General features: G+C 40.6%; 2 protein-coding genes across 2 annotated transcripts; one reads left to right on the top strand and one right to left on the bottom strand.

The window, feature by feature from the left end:
- The first annotated feature begins 604 nt into the window (after nt 1-604).
- twf1a (twinfilin actin-binding protein 1a) lies at nt 605-9,719 on the top strand. The gene is made up of 9 exons (XM_086299203.1): nt 605-750; nt 2,091-2,171; nt 2,316-2,494; nt 3,519-3,614; nt 3,777-3,881; nt 5,575-5,700; nt 6,387-6,537; nt 6,680-6,801; nt 8,476-9,719. The coding sequence occupies exons 1-9, from the start codon at nt 726-728 to the stop codon at nt 8,641-8,643; spliced, it is 1,053 nt and encodes a 350-aa protein (XP_086155329.1). The 5' UTR covers nt 605-725; the 3' UTR covers nt 8,644-9,719.
- irak4 (interleukin-1 receptor-associated kinase 4) lies at nt 9,716-15,538 on the bottom strand. The gene is made up of 11 exons (XM_086299202.1): nt 15,155-15,538; nt 14,907-15,052; nt 14,427-14,564; nt 13,838-13,998; nt 13,693-13,757; nt 13,484-13,598; nt 13,276-13,385; nt 12,493-12,679; nt 11,907-11,969; nt 11,400-11,564; nt 9,716-10,023 (listed from the first exon to the last, which is right to left on the bottom strand). The coding sequence occupies exons 1-11, from the start codon at nt 15,313-15,315 to the stop codon at nt 9,961-9,963; spliced, it is 1,374 nt and encodes a 457-aa protein (XP_086155328.1). The 5' UTR covers nt 15,316-15,538; the 3' UTR covers nt 9,716-9,960.
- Between the last annotated feature and the right edge of the window lie 914 nt (nt 15,539-16,452).

Genomic DNA, 16,452 nt, shown 5'->3' with positions numbered 1-16,452 from the left:
TACAACTGAGTAAAAATACAACGATGACAGAAAGGATTATTGCACTTAGTATTATTGCATATGTATGGATGTGTGTGCTTGATCAGTTAAAGTCTTTATTATGGAGTCTGACAGCAGTGGGGAGGAAAGACCTGCGAAATCTCTCCGTCCCACACCTAACCAAAACCAAAAGAGACAAAAAATAAAAGAAGTTATAGAATATCTTGGCCTGTTGAGTCCAATTTAATTCACAGCAAAGGTATGATGCACGAGCAACCATTGGGCACGCCCCCTCCCCTTGATTGGTCGTTTTCATTCAGGTGCAGGACTTGACTAGTCGATATTTATGTCTTTCTTTTTTTTTAAATCAAATGTGACAAAAGAACCCCAGTATTTATAAATGCTACACGCCGAGTCTTTGAATGACACAGCTCAGCAGAAATCAACAAACTGTATGGTTCATTTTTCCACAGGATAGTAAAAATAAAAAAAAAGCTAGAACACAGTTTTCATATTTGACAAAAAGAAAGCAGCGACAATTATAAAGAGTGAAGTATCGTCTCCGTTTGTTTTTTTTTTAAAGACTGAAAAAAAAAACATATTAAAATAAAACACGATTACCTTCCTGTTAGGATTTTAGTGACGACAGACTCGGGGCGGGTCTCGCCGATGTAGTCCACTTCCTGCTTCTCTGCCCTGGTTTCGCCTGATCAGCCGCATCAGCCTTTTATCCGACGAAAGCCACAATGTCACATCAAACGGGCATTCAAGGTAGATGCTTTCTTTCTGATTCACAGCTTTCGGCCTTTACGTGTTTTGTTTTGCTGCGTGTCTGATTGCCCGGCGAGCTTTAAGCGCCTGCAACAATTAATTGCAAGGGGAAGCTAGCGTCACGTTAGCTAGCCACTCCTAGCTAGCTTTGAGCTATCCTGATGTGTGCATATGTGTGTGTGCGTGCCCTGTTTGGACACTTATGACCAGGAAATCTAATCCTGAGTCTCTAATCAGTTTACGAGCGACCTAAAACACGACTACTCATACTTTTTTCACCCTCGCAGTGCTCGAAAAGCCTGTAATTCCCCAGCCTTTTAGCATCAAGCATAAATCCGGTAGTGTTTAGATTTTGAGTAGATTTTGAATGGACAGACGACGCCTTCATTTTGACAAACTGCTGGCCTGATACCTGTCGGTGTTTGCAATAATCCGTGAATGGTACTGGCATTGCTTAAGCCGTGTTGTAATTAAAAGGAAAAAGGGATTTATGCAGGGCGTGACCACTTGTTATACACGATGGCATCGCAGCAAAAATAGAAACAACCCCCGAGGTTAAACTTACAAATCAGGCAACCTTAAAATAGAAGTACAAACGTACTTGTTACTGCTGTGTCCGAATAGTGTTTTTTTTTTTTTTTCTGTTTTATCTTTTAAATATATATATATGTTAAACGTAAAGCTTAATACAGGGGCTCCTCTAAGCTAAACCCTTTTTGTGGTTGTTTGTAGCTCACCAGATTTTGGTGGTGGTGAAAAACAAAAGTGAATCCTAGTAATTCAGGGAATATGACCCAGTTCATTTACTACCATGTATGTGTTGTGTTACATGGAAGATTTTTCTTTAGTGCCTTCCTGCAAAAGTGATTTTAAAAATGTCTAAATAGTTTGTTGGACTTGTGCCATTAAGGTTCCCTTGGGCTTTGTGTTACAGCTATTAAGAAGTTGGTTTGAATCTGAATTATCACCCTTTTTAAATTTATTAAAAGAAAATGTATTTATTGTGACTGGGTTTGAGATCAAAGGTTGAACCAAAATAATAGGACTGACAAGTTTTCTTGATGGCCTGCTCACTCAAAGCCTGTGCAATACGGGATAAAATGCTAACTTTACAAAGGTCTGCAGGTGCTGAATGCTTAATGAGAAGATCATTTTGTGGCCTTTGTCTAATGGCTGACATCAGATGGTTCACAGGCTATTATGAGTCATTAAACCTTTAGGTGTAGACTCATAATCATATGACTCATGATGGCCATGTTAAGATGAGCGTGATGTTGTTGAGCCTGCATTGTTTAAAGGAGGGGAAGAAAACCCTGACCTTATGTCTTTTTTTCTCTCAGCGGGGAATGATGTGAAGGATATCTTTGCCAGTGCGAAGAGCGGGGATCAGTATCGTGCCCTAAAGATCGTCATCAAGGATGGTAAGCAGCGCTCTAGCGTCCTGGAGTTTGTTTACTTCTACCTAAATGTCTGCCAAGGCTGACATTAGCATTTCTTTATAAAGAAACAAAACTCTGCACTGCTGATTTTTTTTCTCTCTCTCTTTGTCCACATCTGCTCTCCAGAGCAGCTGACTCTAGGTGCCAGCAGGAAAGCATCTAAAAAATGGGACCAGGAATATGATTCTTTAGTGCTACCCCTCCTCGACGATGATGTGCCCTGCTACGTTCTATACCGGCTAGACTCCAATAACAACCAGGGCTACGAGTGGATCTTCCTGGCCTGGTCACCGGACCACTCTGCTGTAAGAAAAAAAACCCCAAACTACCCCAGCTTTAATGAATAGCTTTCCATTCTGCATGGCATTTGTCCTTCTCTGCTATGGGTATCAGACGGGTGGGGTTTACCACATCAAGGCAGCCGTTCTTTTATATGCATTCATTATTTCCTAACAGACCTCTTGAAAGCTAAATATGGGTAAATTATGTTTTTCCAAATAGCACGGTGCATAGCCTCAGCCTCTCCTTCTTGACTTAAAATTTACCCTCATTGCTTTTAGGTGGCATATTCCTTTCATGCATTGGTGTTTTGTTGTAATGCAAATGTGTGTGCTTGCAATTTATGCGTTCTTGTCTCGCACAGTGTCATTTAAGTCATTGTTGTTTGGTCTCACTGAAACTTGATGAACCACTTGCAGCCTGGAGTTGCTGTGAACAAGAATAGCCGTAACAAATAACACACAAGTGTGTTTCTGCAGCAGTGAAATGGGGAATGTTGCGAGGAGAAGTGACCGGTGCCCAGATAAAGTGCAATGGAGGATTATTTGTAGCACGGTGGACTTTAGAATCACTTTCTGAAGGAGGAGCTGAGCTCAGCATTCCTGACCTCTAGTATAAAGCACGAGCCTTCAGGTTTAGGCTTGCTTGGAAGTTGCAAAACATTTTTCCAATGCATGCATGCACTCGTTTTTATCATGTGCATTTTCTTTTTCACTTCGTTAGAACTGGAGCTGGATTTACGTAGCCTAAATCACACGTTTGATATTTAAAGGTATCTTGTAAAGTTTTGGTTACCACTAGTGTAACTATGAATTTGAGCAGTTCCCTATTTTTATGACAGGAAATGCAGCAATAAACCAGCAAACACATGAAAGAATGTCTTGACAGAAGCACCGGCTGTAATATGTATTATAATATTTCTCACTTTTTTTAAGGCAAGCAACAATAAAATGTTTTTTTTTTTTCTTTAAAGATAAAGCTCTCATTACCTTATGTCCTGTGTAAAGTTTGCTAAATATTATATTTATTTTTTTTGGATATTCACAACAGGTGCGACACAAAATGTTATATGCTGCTACCAGAGCAACACTGAAGAAGGAGTTTGGAGGCGGGCACATCAAGGATGAGATTTTTGGTACCAGCAAGGTTGGTCAAGTGAAAGGCTTGTTACTCAGTAGTTTAACAGTGCCAAGTTAAATGTCAGTGTTAGTGTTTAGCACCTAATAGGAACTGTGATTACTATATCAGTAACAGTGAGTCAGTTTGTGTTTCTGCATGCCGTGTGATTGGGCTGTTCTTTACCTGCAGGATGATTTGAGCCTCAGTGGTTACAAGAAACATCTGACCTCTCAAGCTGCTCCTTTGCCTCTTACTGCTGCAGAAGAGGAACTGAGGCAGATCAAACTGAATGAGGTAACACACACACACACACACACACACAGACAAGTGATTTGGATTTTATCACTTGGTCACCGCTTAGAGTTGTCATCATCTTGGAGGAAACGATGTTCTGTGCAGTGCTTGCTGCACACATGCGGCCACTTGTTGACAAGTTCTCTGGCTTGAAGTGTTCTAAAGTGGGTGTGGATTAGGCTTCTCGTTTCTCTTTTGGCATTACGTCATTATCACATTGGAGGCTTCACTGGGAGAAAGCACTGGCTTGCTTTAGCTCAGCGGTATCCCTCCTCATTGCATATCCTGGGTGTGGTAGGTAAATCCAAACCAGTACAGTGTAGGGTATCAATGAAAGCTGGCGCTGAAGCTTTCCAAACAGCGCAAGGTCAGCAGCAATGCAAGTGTGCATATGCTTGCCTGGCAGTATCAGTGCAGTGCAGAGATGCTGATGCATTAGAACAGCAGGATGTTCTAATGCATCGGGAAGAGATAAAGCTATTAGCTGTGTGTATATCCTTAGCTCCACAAAACGTGCTGTTTAGAGTTGTAAACACTGGTTAGCCTAATCAGCAAAGGGACTAAAAGAAGAGCTTTTTGATTGTTCTAATCGAACATTTACATGTTGGGAGCTAAATGCAAATGAGAGGGTTCTGTAGCTCTTAGTATTTGGCAGTGATTGGTCACAAGAGTACAGGTGAGCTGCATCAATGGCTTGTGCCTTTGTTGTGATCAGATAAAGAAGTGCTGTAATGTGATACTTGTTGCAGGCAGTGTCGTCAGCAGTGTTTACAGTGCTGATATCAAGGTCTCCGGGGATGTGCCACATAGACTCCAACAGACAAATGAAAATGGGAACATTTGAAGTTTCACTCTTTATACTTCTGGAGAGTATTCCTAGAATTTTGCCGAGAATTTCTTCAGTGTTAAGAAACAACCTGTTTCTAATTGCTGTTCTCCCAGCTCCGCCACATGAACAAGAACTATCTTTCTTACCATATATGGAAGTGCTCTGAGTAGAGTGCAGGCTGTCTCCAAAAGTACGGTCAATTAAAAACAGCAGAGCAAATGGGAAGTGAGGTTTTTTTGCTCTTCCCACTTGCCCAGCTGTTGAAGGAAGATGATATACTGTTAATCTGTACTGCCTAGCTCAAAAAGCCTTTGAAATATTTATTGTTGCTTTGCCTCGGAGACTGCACACTTTTTTCCAAGCAGATGGATAAAAGACCTGCAATCCTTTTTGGTATGCGCGATAGCTACATGGGAGGCTCAATCATGTTTGCATGGCATTTCATTTTGTGGGAGCAAGCCTCTAAAAATAGATGCAATCCATCAGTGTAATCCTTCCAGAATTTCCAGTTTTCAGTGCAATTTCTCGGAGGCGCCTTGTCACTTCGATACAAGCACCTCATCTGTAATCATCAGGTCTAGCTCTGAAGATGTGCAAAGCACTTGTAATCCTAAAAAGTTTTTTTTTTGTGTTCTTTTTTTAACGGTGTGCCCTCACATGATTACACTTATTGAATTATTGTGGCTTATGTTTTGATTTTGAAGACATTTGATGCTTGCTAAGTAATGCTCTGATCAGCCTACTTTAAAGGCTTTGATATCATTTTTCAGTGTTTTTGTCAATTGTAGTGTTTTAATGACGATAATGTGACTGTAGAACTCAAAGTGTGTCTTGTTTCTGTGTCTTCGTTTGTGGTGTGTTTAGGTGCAGACTGACATCAGTGTGGACACCAAGCAGCAGACTCTGCAGGGAGTGGCTTTCCCTATTCATAAAGATGCCATCGCAGCACTTGAACGTTTCAGGGACAAGAAAATCAACTACGTACAACTGGTGAGTTATTAGCTGGGGTTATTAGCCTCTACATGGCCAAGTGTCAGCATACCTGTCACAGCACTACATCTGGGCATTTTTACATGCCATGGGATTACAAAGTATTGTAAGGCCAGCCACATACTCCTGGTGTCTGCAGCTTTCTGCATACACGTCTGCAAGGCTGTATCCTGGTCTAAATGACAGTAATTAGCTCAGCACTGACATATTCATATTCAATAATTTGAATGTGCAGTTGGAGTTTTTACCTTGTGTTTGGAAAGATGCAGATTGTTTTGGCGAGGAGACCTTTCTAGTTTGACACAATGAGTTACTCAGTTTGTCCAAAAAGCCTTTGTGTAAATTCTGCTCATTGAAATTCTGTCGGTTTGTGTCACAAGATCAGATGAGTCCAGTACAAAGGAATAATTGTAGCACTGTTGTGGTTGTGCATCAGATTTCCTTTTCATGAGTCTAAAAGCTTAGTTAAAGTGAATTTCTTTCTTTTGTGGGTTCTATTCATCCTTACTAGTTTTACTCCTGGCTGCTGAGGATCACATTAGCATGTAGAGTAAAGGGAGCTGTTTGGTATTTACTGGCACCACCTAGATTTTTCACATTGTCTGGTAACCAAAGCAGGGAGCTTGTAGTTACAGGAGCACTCGGCTTGCTTAAAGGGTAACTTTTTGCTTCTTTTGTCAAAAAAGAAATTAGATGCTGAACAGGAGCTCATTCGGTTGTGCGGCACTGAGCCAACGGAGCTGAAAGATCTCCCAATGAGAATCCCTAAAGATACTCCACGTTACCACTTCTTCCTCTACAAACATTCCCATGAGGGCGACTACTTAGAGTCCACAGGTAAATGATTTCCCACGGGTTATTACGAACAGCAGGAAAAAACAAACAAACACTGTATTTTGTGCAGGTTTCTGTGTTGTTCTGCTCTGAATGGTGCTTCACGTGATTCCAATCTCACTGTCCTTTCCTTCTTTCTTTGTAGTCTTCATTTATTCTATGCCAGGGTACAAGTGTAGCATCAAAGAGAGGATGCTGTATTCCAGCTGCAAAAATCCCTTGGTCGACATGGTGGAAAACAATCTCCAGATTGAGATTGAGAAAAAAGTAAGACACTGTGTTTTGTGATATACTAGGGCTGTGCGATATGACTAAAATCTCATATCCCGATATAAGAATTCTATCGTCCCGAATCCCGATAACGATATAAATCGCAAAAATTTTCTGTAAATTCTGTGAATCTCGGGCAGCTCGACTTGTGTGAAGTGTTTCCAGCTGCGTGTCATGTATCTGGAGTCGAGTGTTTTAACCGATGCATGAAACTATACAGTTTTAGACATAAGTTGTAACGGCCGCCGTTTTCTTTGTATTTATTACACGGCGTGCTGCAGGGAAAAGCCTGTTCTAACGTTTGAGTCTAAGGTTTATTTTTTAGCACCTGGCGGCTCTTTTTTACTTCTCATCCGTAAATAATCTGCTCTTTCACGTGATTCAGTTTATTCTGAAAAGTCTCAACAGGATCTTGAGCTTTATTGTGAAAGGTTTATGTGGAACATAAACAAGCGGCCCCACGAAGGTGTTGCTGTCGCTGTTGCTAACGACAACGCATAAAAACAGGCGCTTGTCCGTCAGTAGTGTGGTTATATTACATATAAGAGAAAGAGAGAACTTTAAGAAATTAATATAACCACTACAGTGACCATCAAAACGATGAAAAAATATTGTCGTAAACAGTTTATTTTGCGACACCACGAAACAAATGATAGCGTAAAATGAAACGATAGACGTTTTTATATCGTCATCCGATATATATCGTTATATCGAACAGCCCTATGATATACTATAATAATCAAATGTCTTATGTAAAATAAATATCATTTATTTACATAAGAGATTTCCTGATAACAAAAGTATTTGTGTACTGTGTTTCATACAGAGTTTAAAATGGTTTTGGTGGCTGATATGACTGATTACAAATGTAAACCTTATTCTACATGTATTGCTTAAACAAGACTGAAAACCTACAGAGTGTTATTATTGATTCTACAGTAAATCTCCAGGCATTTACAGGAAGGGTGGAGCGCCATGCTTCCAAAGCATATTTTCCTCATAAGGTGTTTTGATGATGGTGGTGAAGGGCACTCTACCCATAATTTACTCCACATTGCATTACACATCATATTGCCAATGCTTTTAATGTATTAATACAGCTTATGTAGGGGAGAGAAGTGTGTCATGATTTATGAGATAAATCGGCATCAATTTGCAAATTCTGAACGTGACAGTCAACAAAAACGTTCAGACATTTTTCATAGTTTTTTTTTTTTTTCATTTAAATTGAGTTTTTCTCAAAAAATTTTTTTAACACAATTCAGTGGGCTACATACTGAACTGGGAGGAAAGGATGGAGACAAAGCATTAATAATATGGCACTAATATTGATCTGACACCAATACCAGCGTTGGCATTGATACTATCTATATTTGGATCGATTCGAGCACATGCGCTGTATTTTAAACAGCACACATGTCATGGAAAACGCTGCACAGGCTCAGGAACACTTCCACAATTTACTGTCTGTTCAGCTTAAACATCTGTCATGCAAATAAAAGCCATGTTGTCATCTTAGAACTCATTTGTAGTGACCTTTTCTAATGGGCCTCAAACAGCATGCTCAATGTTGGGCACAGGGGTGAATGTTTTTCCTTTAATCTGTCACACAATGCACCAGTGGTCCAGCTCATCTTTTTAATGCACTTTTTAAATATTTCTGTTTCCCAGTTGGAAATAGAAAATGGAGAAGAACTGACAAGTGATTTCTTGTACGAGGAGGTGCATCCCAAGCAGCACGCACACAAGCAGCGCTTTGCCAAGCCCAAAGGCCCCGCTGGTAAGAAGGGCGGCCGCCGCATCACCCGACCACCGGGGGAGAGAGAGGAGGAAGATTAAACAGACCTCACCGCCCGACCACCACCTCTACCCCGAGCACGGTCCACAGAGGAACATTCCTGCTTTGGGGAGGGGAAGGCAGGAGGGAGGGGGGGTTAATCATTTTCGACACGCTTGTTTAAAATAATAAGACAAAAACCTCAAATTCCCACAGAGTTCACCCACAGACCCAGCTATGCACGCCAAGGACAACTGAGCAATGACACACTTCAGAATGTCCATTTGTAGCTTGCCAAATGGAAGTACATTCATGTAGGTTAGTACATTCATAAAAACCCTTTTACTATAATTCAGAGAGGCCCAAACCAAGTCAAAGATGAGGTTGTTTTTTTTAATTTTCACATCGTTGCCAGCTCTGAGACTTCAAAAATGTTAGTGTAACTAATGTGAACTTGCGCCGATGTGATGAAAAGACCCCATTTTGTGTTCACGTGCTCAAATTCCTAACTTCCATTCCTCCTCGTGTCAATTAATGTTTCTGTTGATTATTTGTCTCCTACTGTTTGCACAATGAGGTGCTCCAAAGCAGAAAAAAAAAAATTCTCAAACTTGTGTCTGATGATTCATTTTATATTGGGGGAAAAAAAAAAAAAAAAAAAAGACTTCTTTTTTGATATAACTGTGGTTTACATGAAAAAAATCATCTGCTGAGATACTTATTTTTCTATGCAAGTGCTGTAAATGTACATATTGTAGCTGTGTGATGCTCTTTGATTAAGAAACAGTCTGGTCTGTTGAGGTAGATGTCCACGTCGGTAAGGATCACAGTGAAAGAACTGGGGCTTCCAGAAATATTACATCCACACATTTCAGATTTCACAAGGAAGGAAGCTTTTCCAGCTTTTCTGGTTCCCATAATGACAGGGAATGCCACGCTACTGGATGGGAAAGGGAATAATATAATTGCCACATCCACTGATGTACTGATTAATATTAGGCAAACTACTTCGCTCACCTCATGTTTGAAGGGAATATCCCTTTATGTTCATACAGTGTCATTATAATAGAAAAATCATGTTTGGTCTTATGTTTTCTTATAATTCTTTTAAAGAAGAAAAATAAAATATTTAAATCACTTTCTTTCACTTCTTTAATTGTTCGTAATAAATACATTTAACACTGGGAAGAACAACCAATCAGCATTCTGAAAGAGTTCGGCCATTAGATTTGTTTAAAGGCCGCACAGAAATGTATTCAGCAGTATTTTTACAGCAATTACACACGTAAGCTACATGCCTTTAAAAAAAAAAACAGTGCAGTAATTCTTCTGTCAGTCTGCAGTTTGAGGCAAGCTCACAATTCCCACGATGCTTTGCTTCACGCCTTTCTATCAAGATCCAGTGCAATGTTTTTGACGACTCCGTGAATCTCCGCGTAAACCTGTTCAGACACACAACAATCATGACTACATCATGAAGTTAGCATATATATATATCGTAGCAACAATATGACATTTTCCTTTAGTTCAACAAGACAAGAGTGCAGCCTCCGTTCTCTTACTGCCTGCATTTGCTCCCTAAATCCCCTAAATAATATGTTTGTTATTACATAGACTCCCCATACACTTTATTAGGTACACCTTGCTATATCAAGTTGGGCCCCTTTTGCCTTTAGAACTGCTTTAATTCGTTGCAGCACAGATTGAACACAGTGTTGGAAAATTCCTCAGAGATTTTGGTTAATATAGCGTCACACAGATTTGTCAGGATGTGGCAGAAAGGGACATTTGCATCATGCATTCATGATGCAAATGTCCCTTTCTATCACGTCCCAAACATGCTCTATTAAGGCTAAGATCTGGTGACTGTGGAGGCCATTCAATTACAGTGAACTCGTCATGTTCAGGAAACCAGTTTGAGACGATCTGAGCTTTGTGACATGGTGTGTTACCTTCCTGGAAGCAGTCATAAAAACGTCGGTTTACTGTGGTCACGGTCAACAACAACACTCAGGTGGGCTGTGGTGGTTAAGAAACGCTCAGTTTGTATTAAGGGGTCCAAAGTGTGATAAGACAATGTCCCCCACACCATGACACCAGCAGCAGCCTGAGGTTTTGGTACATTGCTGGACTTTCATGCTGTTTTTGCCAAATTCTGATCCTATCATCTAAATGTCATAGAAGAAATCAAGACTTATTGGCCTGGGCAATGTTTTTCCAATGTTCTGTTGTCTGAGTGAACTGTGGCCTCGGCTTTCTGCTGCTCATCCCATCTGCTTTAAGGTTCAACATGTTGTGCATTCAGAGATGCTCTGCTGCATACCTTGTTAAGATAACGAGTACTGTTGACTTCCTATCAGCTTTAAACGGTCTGCCCATTTTCCTTTGATCTCTGGCATTTTCACCCTCAAAACTGCCACTCACTGGAAATGGTTATGTGCTATTTACACAGCATCAAATCGCAACAAAAGTCACCTCGAGGTGCTTAAATGACCACAGCCACGCCTATACAGCAGTCAGTTGCTGCTATGTGATTGGCTGTTTAGATATTAGTGTTAATAAGCAGTTAAACAGGTGAATGTATTTTTGCTAATAAATGCCATTAAAAAAAACCCAAACAATGACCCGACTCAGTTGTTAATGATCCTCTTTTCAAAAACTAAAACAAAAAAAAAAAAATCCCTTTGTGGGATTTCTTCATTCAGCCTGGTCCAGCAGAGGCACATAACACAGGCAAACAGCTCAAGGTGAAAAGCTGTGCAGATGCCAACACAGTAGCTTGACCTATACATTAAATCTGCTGGGATCGTTCCTGTACCTGTCTGATGACAGGCCGTCTGTTTTTCCTCTCATGGAGGCAGTTGCATGCCAAGGAGTAAATACTCTCCACCTGGCTCAGCTCCCAGGCTTTCATCTTTTTGTCCACAAAATCCTCCAGAGTCAGCTCCTCATCTTCATCATCTATGTCATACCTCATCTCCATCTAGGAAATGAAGTAGGGAACACACACACACACACACACACACACACACACACACACACACACACACACACACACACACAGTGATGTAACAATCATCTTCTGCAAGCATGTTCCATAGATGCTGACTTGTATATTAAACATCAAATGCAGTATCAGCACATGATGAGCACAGATGAAACTTTTAATGGTGGAAGATTTGAACTTTTTTGTTTAAATCAATAACAAATTGACTATTAACCGATAATGTTCCCTGACTTATTAAAGGCAAAGCCTTTAATAAGCTGGAAGCACAAAGTGTAGCTTGGCAGGTAACACGATGAAAGCCTCTTTTGTGTAACTTACCAAGAACTGTGGCTCCCGGTTTTCATCAACTGGCGGGAGTCCAGACAATATTTCTAACAACACCTGTAGATGGCAGAGAGACGGGGTTAATCGCACGGCTCTGGGCAACAGGAAAACTTACATGTGGCGGCGGGTAACATCGCCAACACTGCAGTATTCCCACAGCATGTAGGAATGCATATGCTTCGTGGCAAGGTCAGAGATTCTACTAAAGTACTGATCCCGGAAATCACCTAATGATCACCTAATAATCACCTATGTTTGACAATTATAGCTACTGATACGTATCGCTGTGTCCCACAGCAGATTTGGGATAATGACAGATGATAAACAATATAGAGCTCTTATTTCACAAATACTGAAAAAAGTATACTGCAACGCTTGTGTCCTGCAGTTATATATGTGTCAGTAGTTTGGGAGAACCTTGGAGTCAAGGAAAATGCTGAGTATTGCTCTACATTTTACATTACAGCTGCAGTTTCTCCAGCCCTACCTGTGTGTATCAGTGTGTGTGTGTGTGTGTGTGTGTGTGTGTGTGTGTGTGTGTGTGTGTGTGTGTGTGCGCGCGCGTCTGAAGAAAGCCTACCACTCCAAAACTGAAGACATCGGATTTTGGTGTGATCTCTCCTCTTAGCGCCTCCGGTGCCATGTACGCACGGGTACCCACGATCCTCTCAGTCATCATGGTCGTCGAGGTTCGCTTGGCCGATGCTCTCGTCAGACCAAAGTCTGAGATTTTGGCCACAAAGTGTTCATCTAACAGGATGTTCGCACTAACAGGGAAGAAATACCAGAGTGAGCAACAAAACATCCAGTCATGTGTCATGTATATTTCTACATTTAGGGAAATGTGATTATACTGGCTTCCTTGCCAAGAGTTAAATTAAAACATCAATACCTCTTGCATGATTTTGCTTATGAGCCTCTATAAAACTCACTAAATTACCAAACTGTACCTTTCGTGCCCAAACTGTACTGTTGCATTACTAATGAACCTGTTCGTGATCTTCATGTTAACTTAAACTACTAGCTACTAGTGGTGTCATCAGATTAAACAAAAATAAAATAAATCTAGGTGTGGCATCAGTTTTTTCATGCGCCTCTGAACAGGGACATAAATACAAGTGTAAATGAAACCTTTTTCTACTTTTAATTTAGTTTAATTTTGTCATATGATCTGCAGAGAACCATATGGGAAAGCTTTTTCTACATCCCCAAAGTCTTTTTTTGGTTCTTTGTCTAAAACAGTAATGTGATGTAATTTTCATAGTGTTCCATAAAGGTACGGGACATCAAAAACAGGATATTTTCTCTCTTCTTTGTAGGATATCTCTAAACCAATAACGATGAAAGCTTTCGCACTATGAACCTTTTAACATCTCTGTGGACGTGATGGTTGGAGTGCAGATACTCCAAACCTTTGGCTGTCCCTTCTGCTATCAAGCACCTGTGGTGCCAGGAAAGTGGAGGACTTCCTTCCTAAATAAACAAAAAAAAAAGCATGTAATTAAATCCCTTTATGAATGCACGGGGACTGAAAAGCAGACTGTTTGTGTAGAAGAGTAAATAATGCTTACAAAGCAAGCCAGTCGGTCTAATAACGATCCATTGGCCATGAAAGCGTACACTAAACATAGGTGCTGTTCGTCACAGGAAAATCCAACCATGTCAACCAAGTTCTCGTGTTTCAACCTGTGGAACAAATGCTGTTATTAAACCATACCTGCATTTGTAAATACATGTATGTTAAATATGCTTCTTCACCTTCTTCCTGAGGGAAACTTACACTTTCAGAGTCTGGATCTCTTGGTTGAACTGATCTTGCAACTTGTCCAGTGGTATGTCATCCACCTAAATAATACAATATCTCAGATGCAATTAACAGCAGTACACAGAGGCATGTGGTTCTGTTAAAAAATATTTTCACTTACTGGATTGAGTTTTTTCACTGCAACTGGTTTGTCATTCAGGAGACCTTTGTATACCGTCCCAAAGCCTCCCTCTCCAATTCGGCTGCCACCAGCTGACGTGGACCGGTCATCAAAGTTGCCTGTGATCCTCATCAGGTCACTATATAAGAAACTGGAGAAGCCTAAGGAGGGAGACACAGTAAACTGCCTCATTAACTTCTCTGATCAAGAGCCCGACGCTGCCACCTGCTGTCGATTACATAAAATTACATCTTTATGAAGAAGCGGCATCGAAATCTAAACATCTTTGTTGACTACACTACACCACTATAGAGCAGCTTAGTTTACAGTGCTCTAATGTAATCAAGTAGATTTACTGCACTACTTTAGTACTGCAGTGGCAGATTTACATGGTGCTGAGAAAGATATGACATTTTAATTCACTGAAACCAGACTTTTCAGCAGATAATGAAAGATGAACATTATCTACTTAAAACATCGCATGAATATGACTCATAAATGACTGTGTTAATAAATGTCAGACGTTCAGTGTCACATGTTCAATCAAGATATGAACGTAAAATTAATACATAATCAAAAAGTGAAAGACCTGTGTGTATTGGTTCGGTGTTCTCCTGTGGCATTCGAAGCTGCAGCACAGTGGTGACGGGCTGCTGCTGCACATCTCTCTCTTCCAGCACTCTGGTTGAAGCAGTGCTTTGGGTTTGTGTCTCCAGTGGACTGGACTCTTCAATTGTGTGAGGACAAAAACAAAAGATGATCAGAATAAATGATTGGGTTTTACATCCTGTATCAGTGCGGTTTGACTGTTTCTCCTCATGCTCCAGGCATCACACCTTTAATATAACATAACAGATGTTTACTCATCCTCTACCCAAAAAGTGCAGAAGTTTTTTGCTACATCTCTTATTGCAATTTCACAACTCGTGGTTAACATCTTATTTTCTTACAATAATTTTTTTTTAAAAGAGGGCGATACTGGGAAAAAGATCTGGGGTAAGTTAAGATTCAACAGGTTTATTCTACCTGTTGCGTGTGGTTATTATTTAATGGCTTTTAAAAGTCATACCAGGTAGCAGAACACTGGCAGCAGCCAGTAACTCGTGACTCTTCAAAATGTCCACAAGTTCACCCACTGTGCTGTTGGTGGTCCCCCAGTCATTGAGCAGCTCCACTGTGGGACTGCGACCCTGTGCAACAAGACCTTCAAATCTCCTTCAAAGACAGCGGCACAAATTCAGTAAACAATAAATAAACAATCAGCGTGATTTCATTCAATGAAAAACAAGCACGTCAGAAAGTTTGCCCGCATCTTACCTGACATGAAGCTGGGAATACCTCGGCTCCCCGCTCGGTTTCTGTATATCTACAAGAACTTCTTTCCACCTGTCCTGAGGATCCAAAAAATCGGACAATTTGCGACGTAAACGAAAACCGATGTTGCGAATATAAGTAGCGGAAGTTACTGGATTATCCATTCTGCGGGGAGCTTGTGACCAAACCTGAGATTGGGTTTTATCTAACAGTCATGTTGTCATGATCTTAGACCTGAAGACGTTAATTATACTCCATCGAGTGGATTCTTTAACCCAGAAAAATCGCAAACAGTTAGGTTTTGCTCACATACCTAAAAGAAAAAGTGTTTTCCGATATTGAGCAACTTCCCCAAACGTAAACAGCAGGGCTGTCCTACAAAAGGTCTCCACCTACAAAGCGGAAACGCAAAGATTGAGTGCTATGGTATAATACAGTCTGTGCTGGCTGTTCTTACCTGTAAGCGGGCACAACAAACTAACAATAAACCTGCGTGTGGTTATTCATATAATTATCTTTTTGATAACACAAGAGCAGAAAGGGAGACAGCTGTCGTGTGATGGTGGTTTGGAGATTTACAGTGTCACAGTGCCCTCTAGTGGATAATGAAAATAAAACAAATCTTCCATTCGTGGGTGCACACTGACGGTATCCGGCAAGAACACCCTGAGTTTGAGTCCACCACTCGGCTGGGCCTGTCATGTGATCAGTTTGCATGGTGTCTGCGTGGGTGCTCTGCCTTCAAAAGACATGTAGTTAGTGGTGCCCGTTGGTGTGAATGGTTGCCTGTTTTGCTGTGTTAGTCCTGCGTCAGGTTGGCGAGCTGTCCAGGGTGTAAACTGTCTCTCACCCAAACGATATCTGGGATAGGCGGAAGAGGATGGATGGAATGAATAACCGAGAGACCTTAGAACTGTGATTGAATTCATAATAACTGCTGCGTATGTCAAATATTAGAATACTTGTATGCATATAATTTAAATGCACAAAAACAGAAGAAAATAGTTCCCTTAACATCTTCTCAATCTCCATCTTCATCTTCTCTTATTGAACTCTAGGTTTCACGCACGCATTCATTTGGAAATGTGATCAAATAACTATATAAGTAAGTATTAGGAAAAAACAAACATCTTTTTTGTACCCATTTGTGTATTTTAACACTCAACTGGACATTTTTGAACTCCTATGTTGCTACATCAACACACAATATAAACCAAAGGGTGCCATTTTTGCAGGATGTTAGGTATCGATCAGCCTATCCATCACCCATAAGGCACAATTTTTTTTCACTGGTGTTTAAA

This window comes from Aulonocara sp. 'chitande type north' Nkhata Bay, linkage group LG7, assembly GCF_057382095.1.
Source record: "Aulonocara sp. 'chitande type north' Nkhata Bay isolate Kocher_YH1m ecotype deep benthic linkage group LG7, A_spYH_male_GT1.1, whole genome shotgun sequence".
NCBI lineage: Eukaryota > Metazoa > Chordata > Actinopteri > Cichliformes > Cichlidae > Aulonocara > Aulonocara sp. 'chitande type north' Nkhata Bay.
The sequence above is the reverse complement of the archived record's forward strand: the minus strand, read 5'-3'. Positions and strand labels throughout refer to the sequence as shown.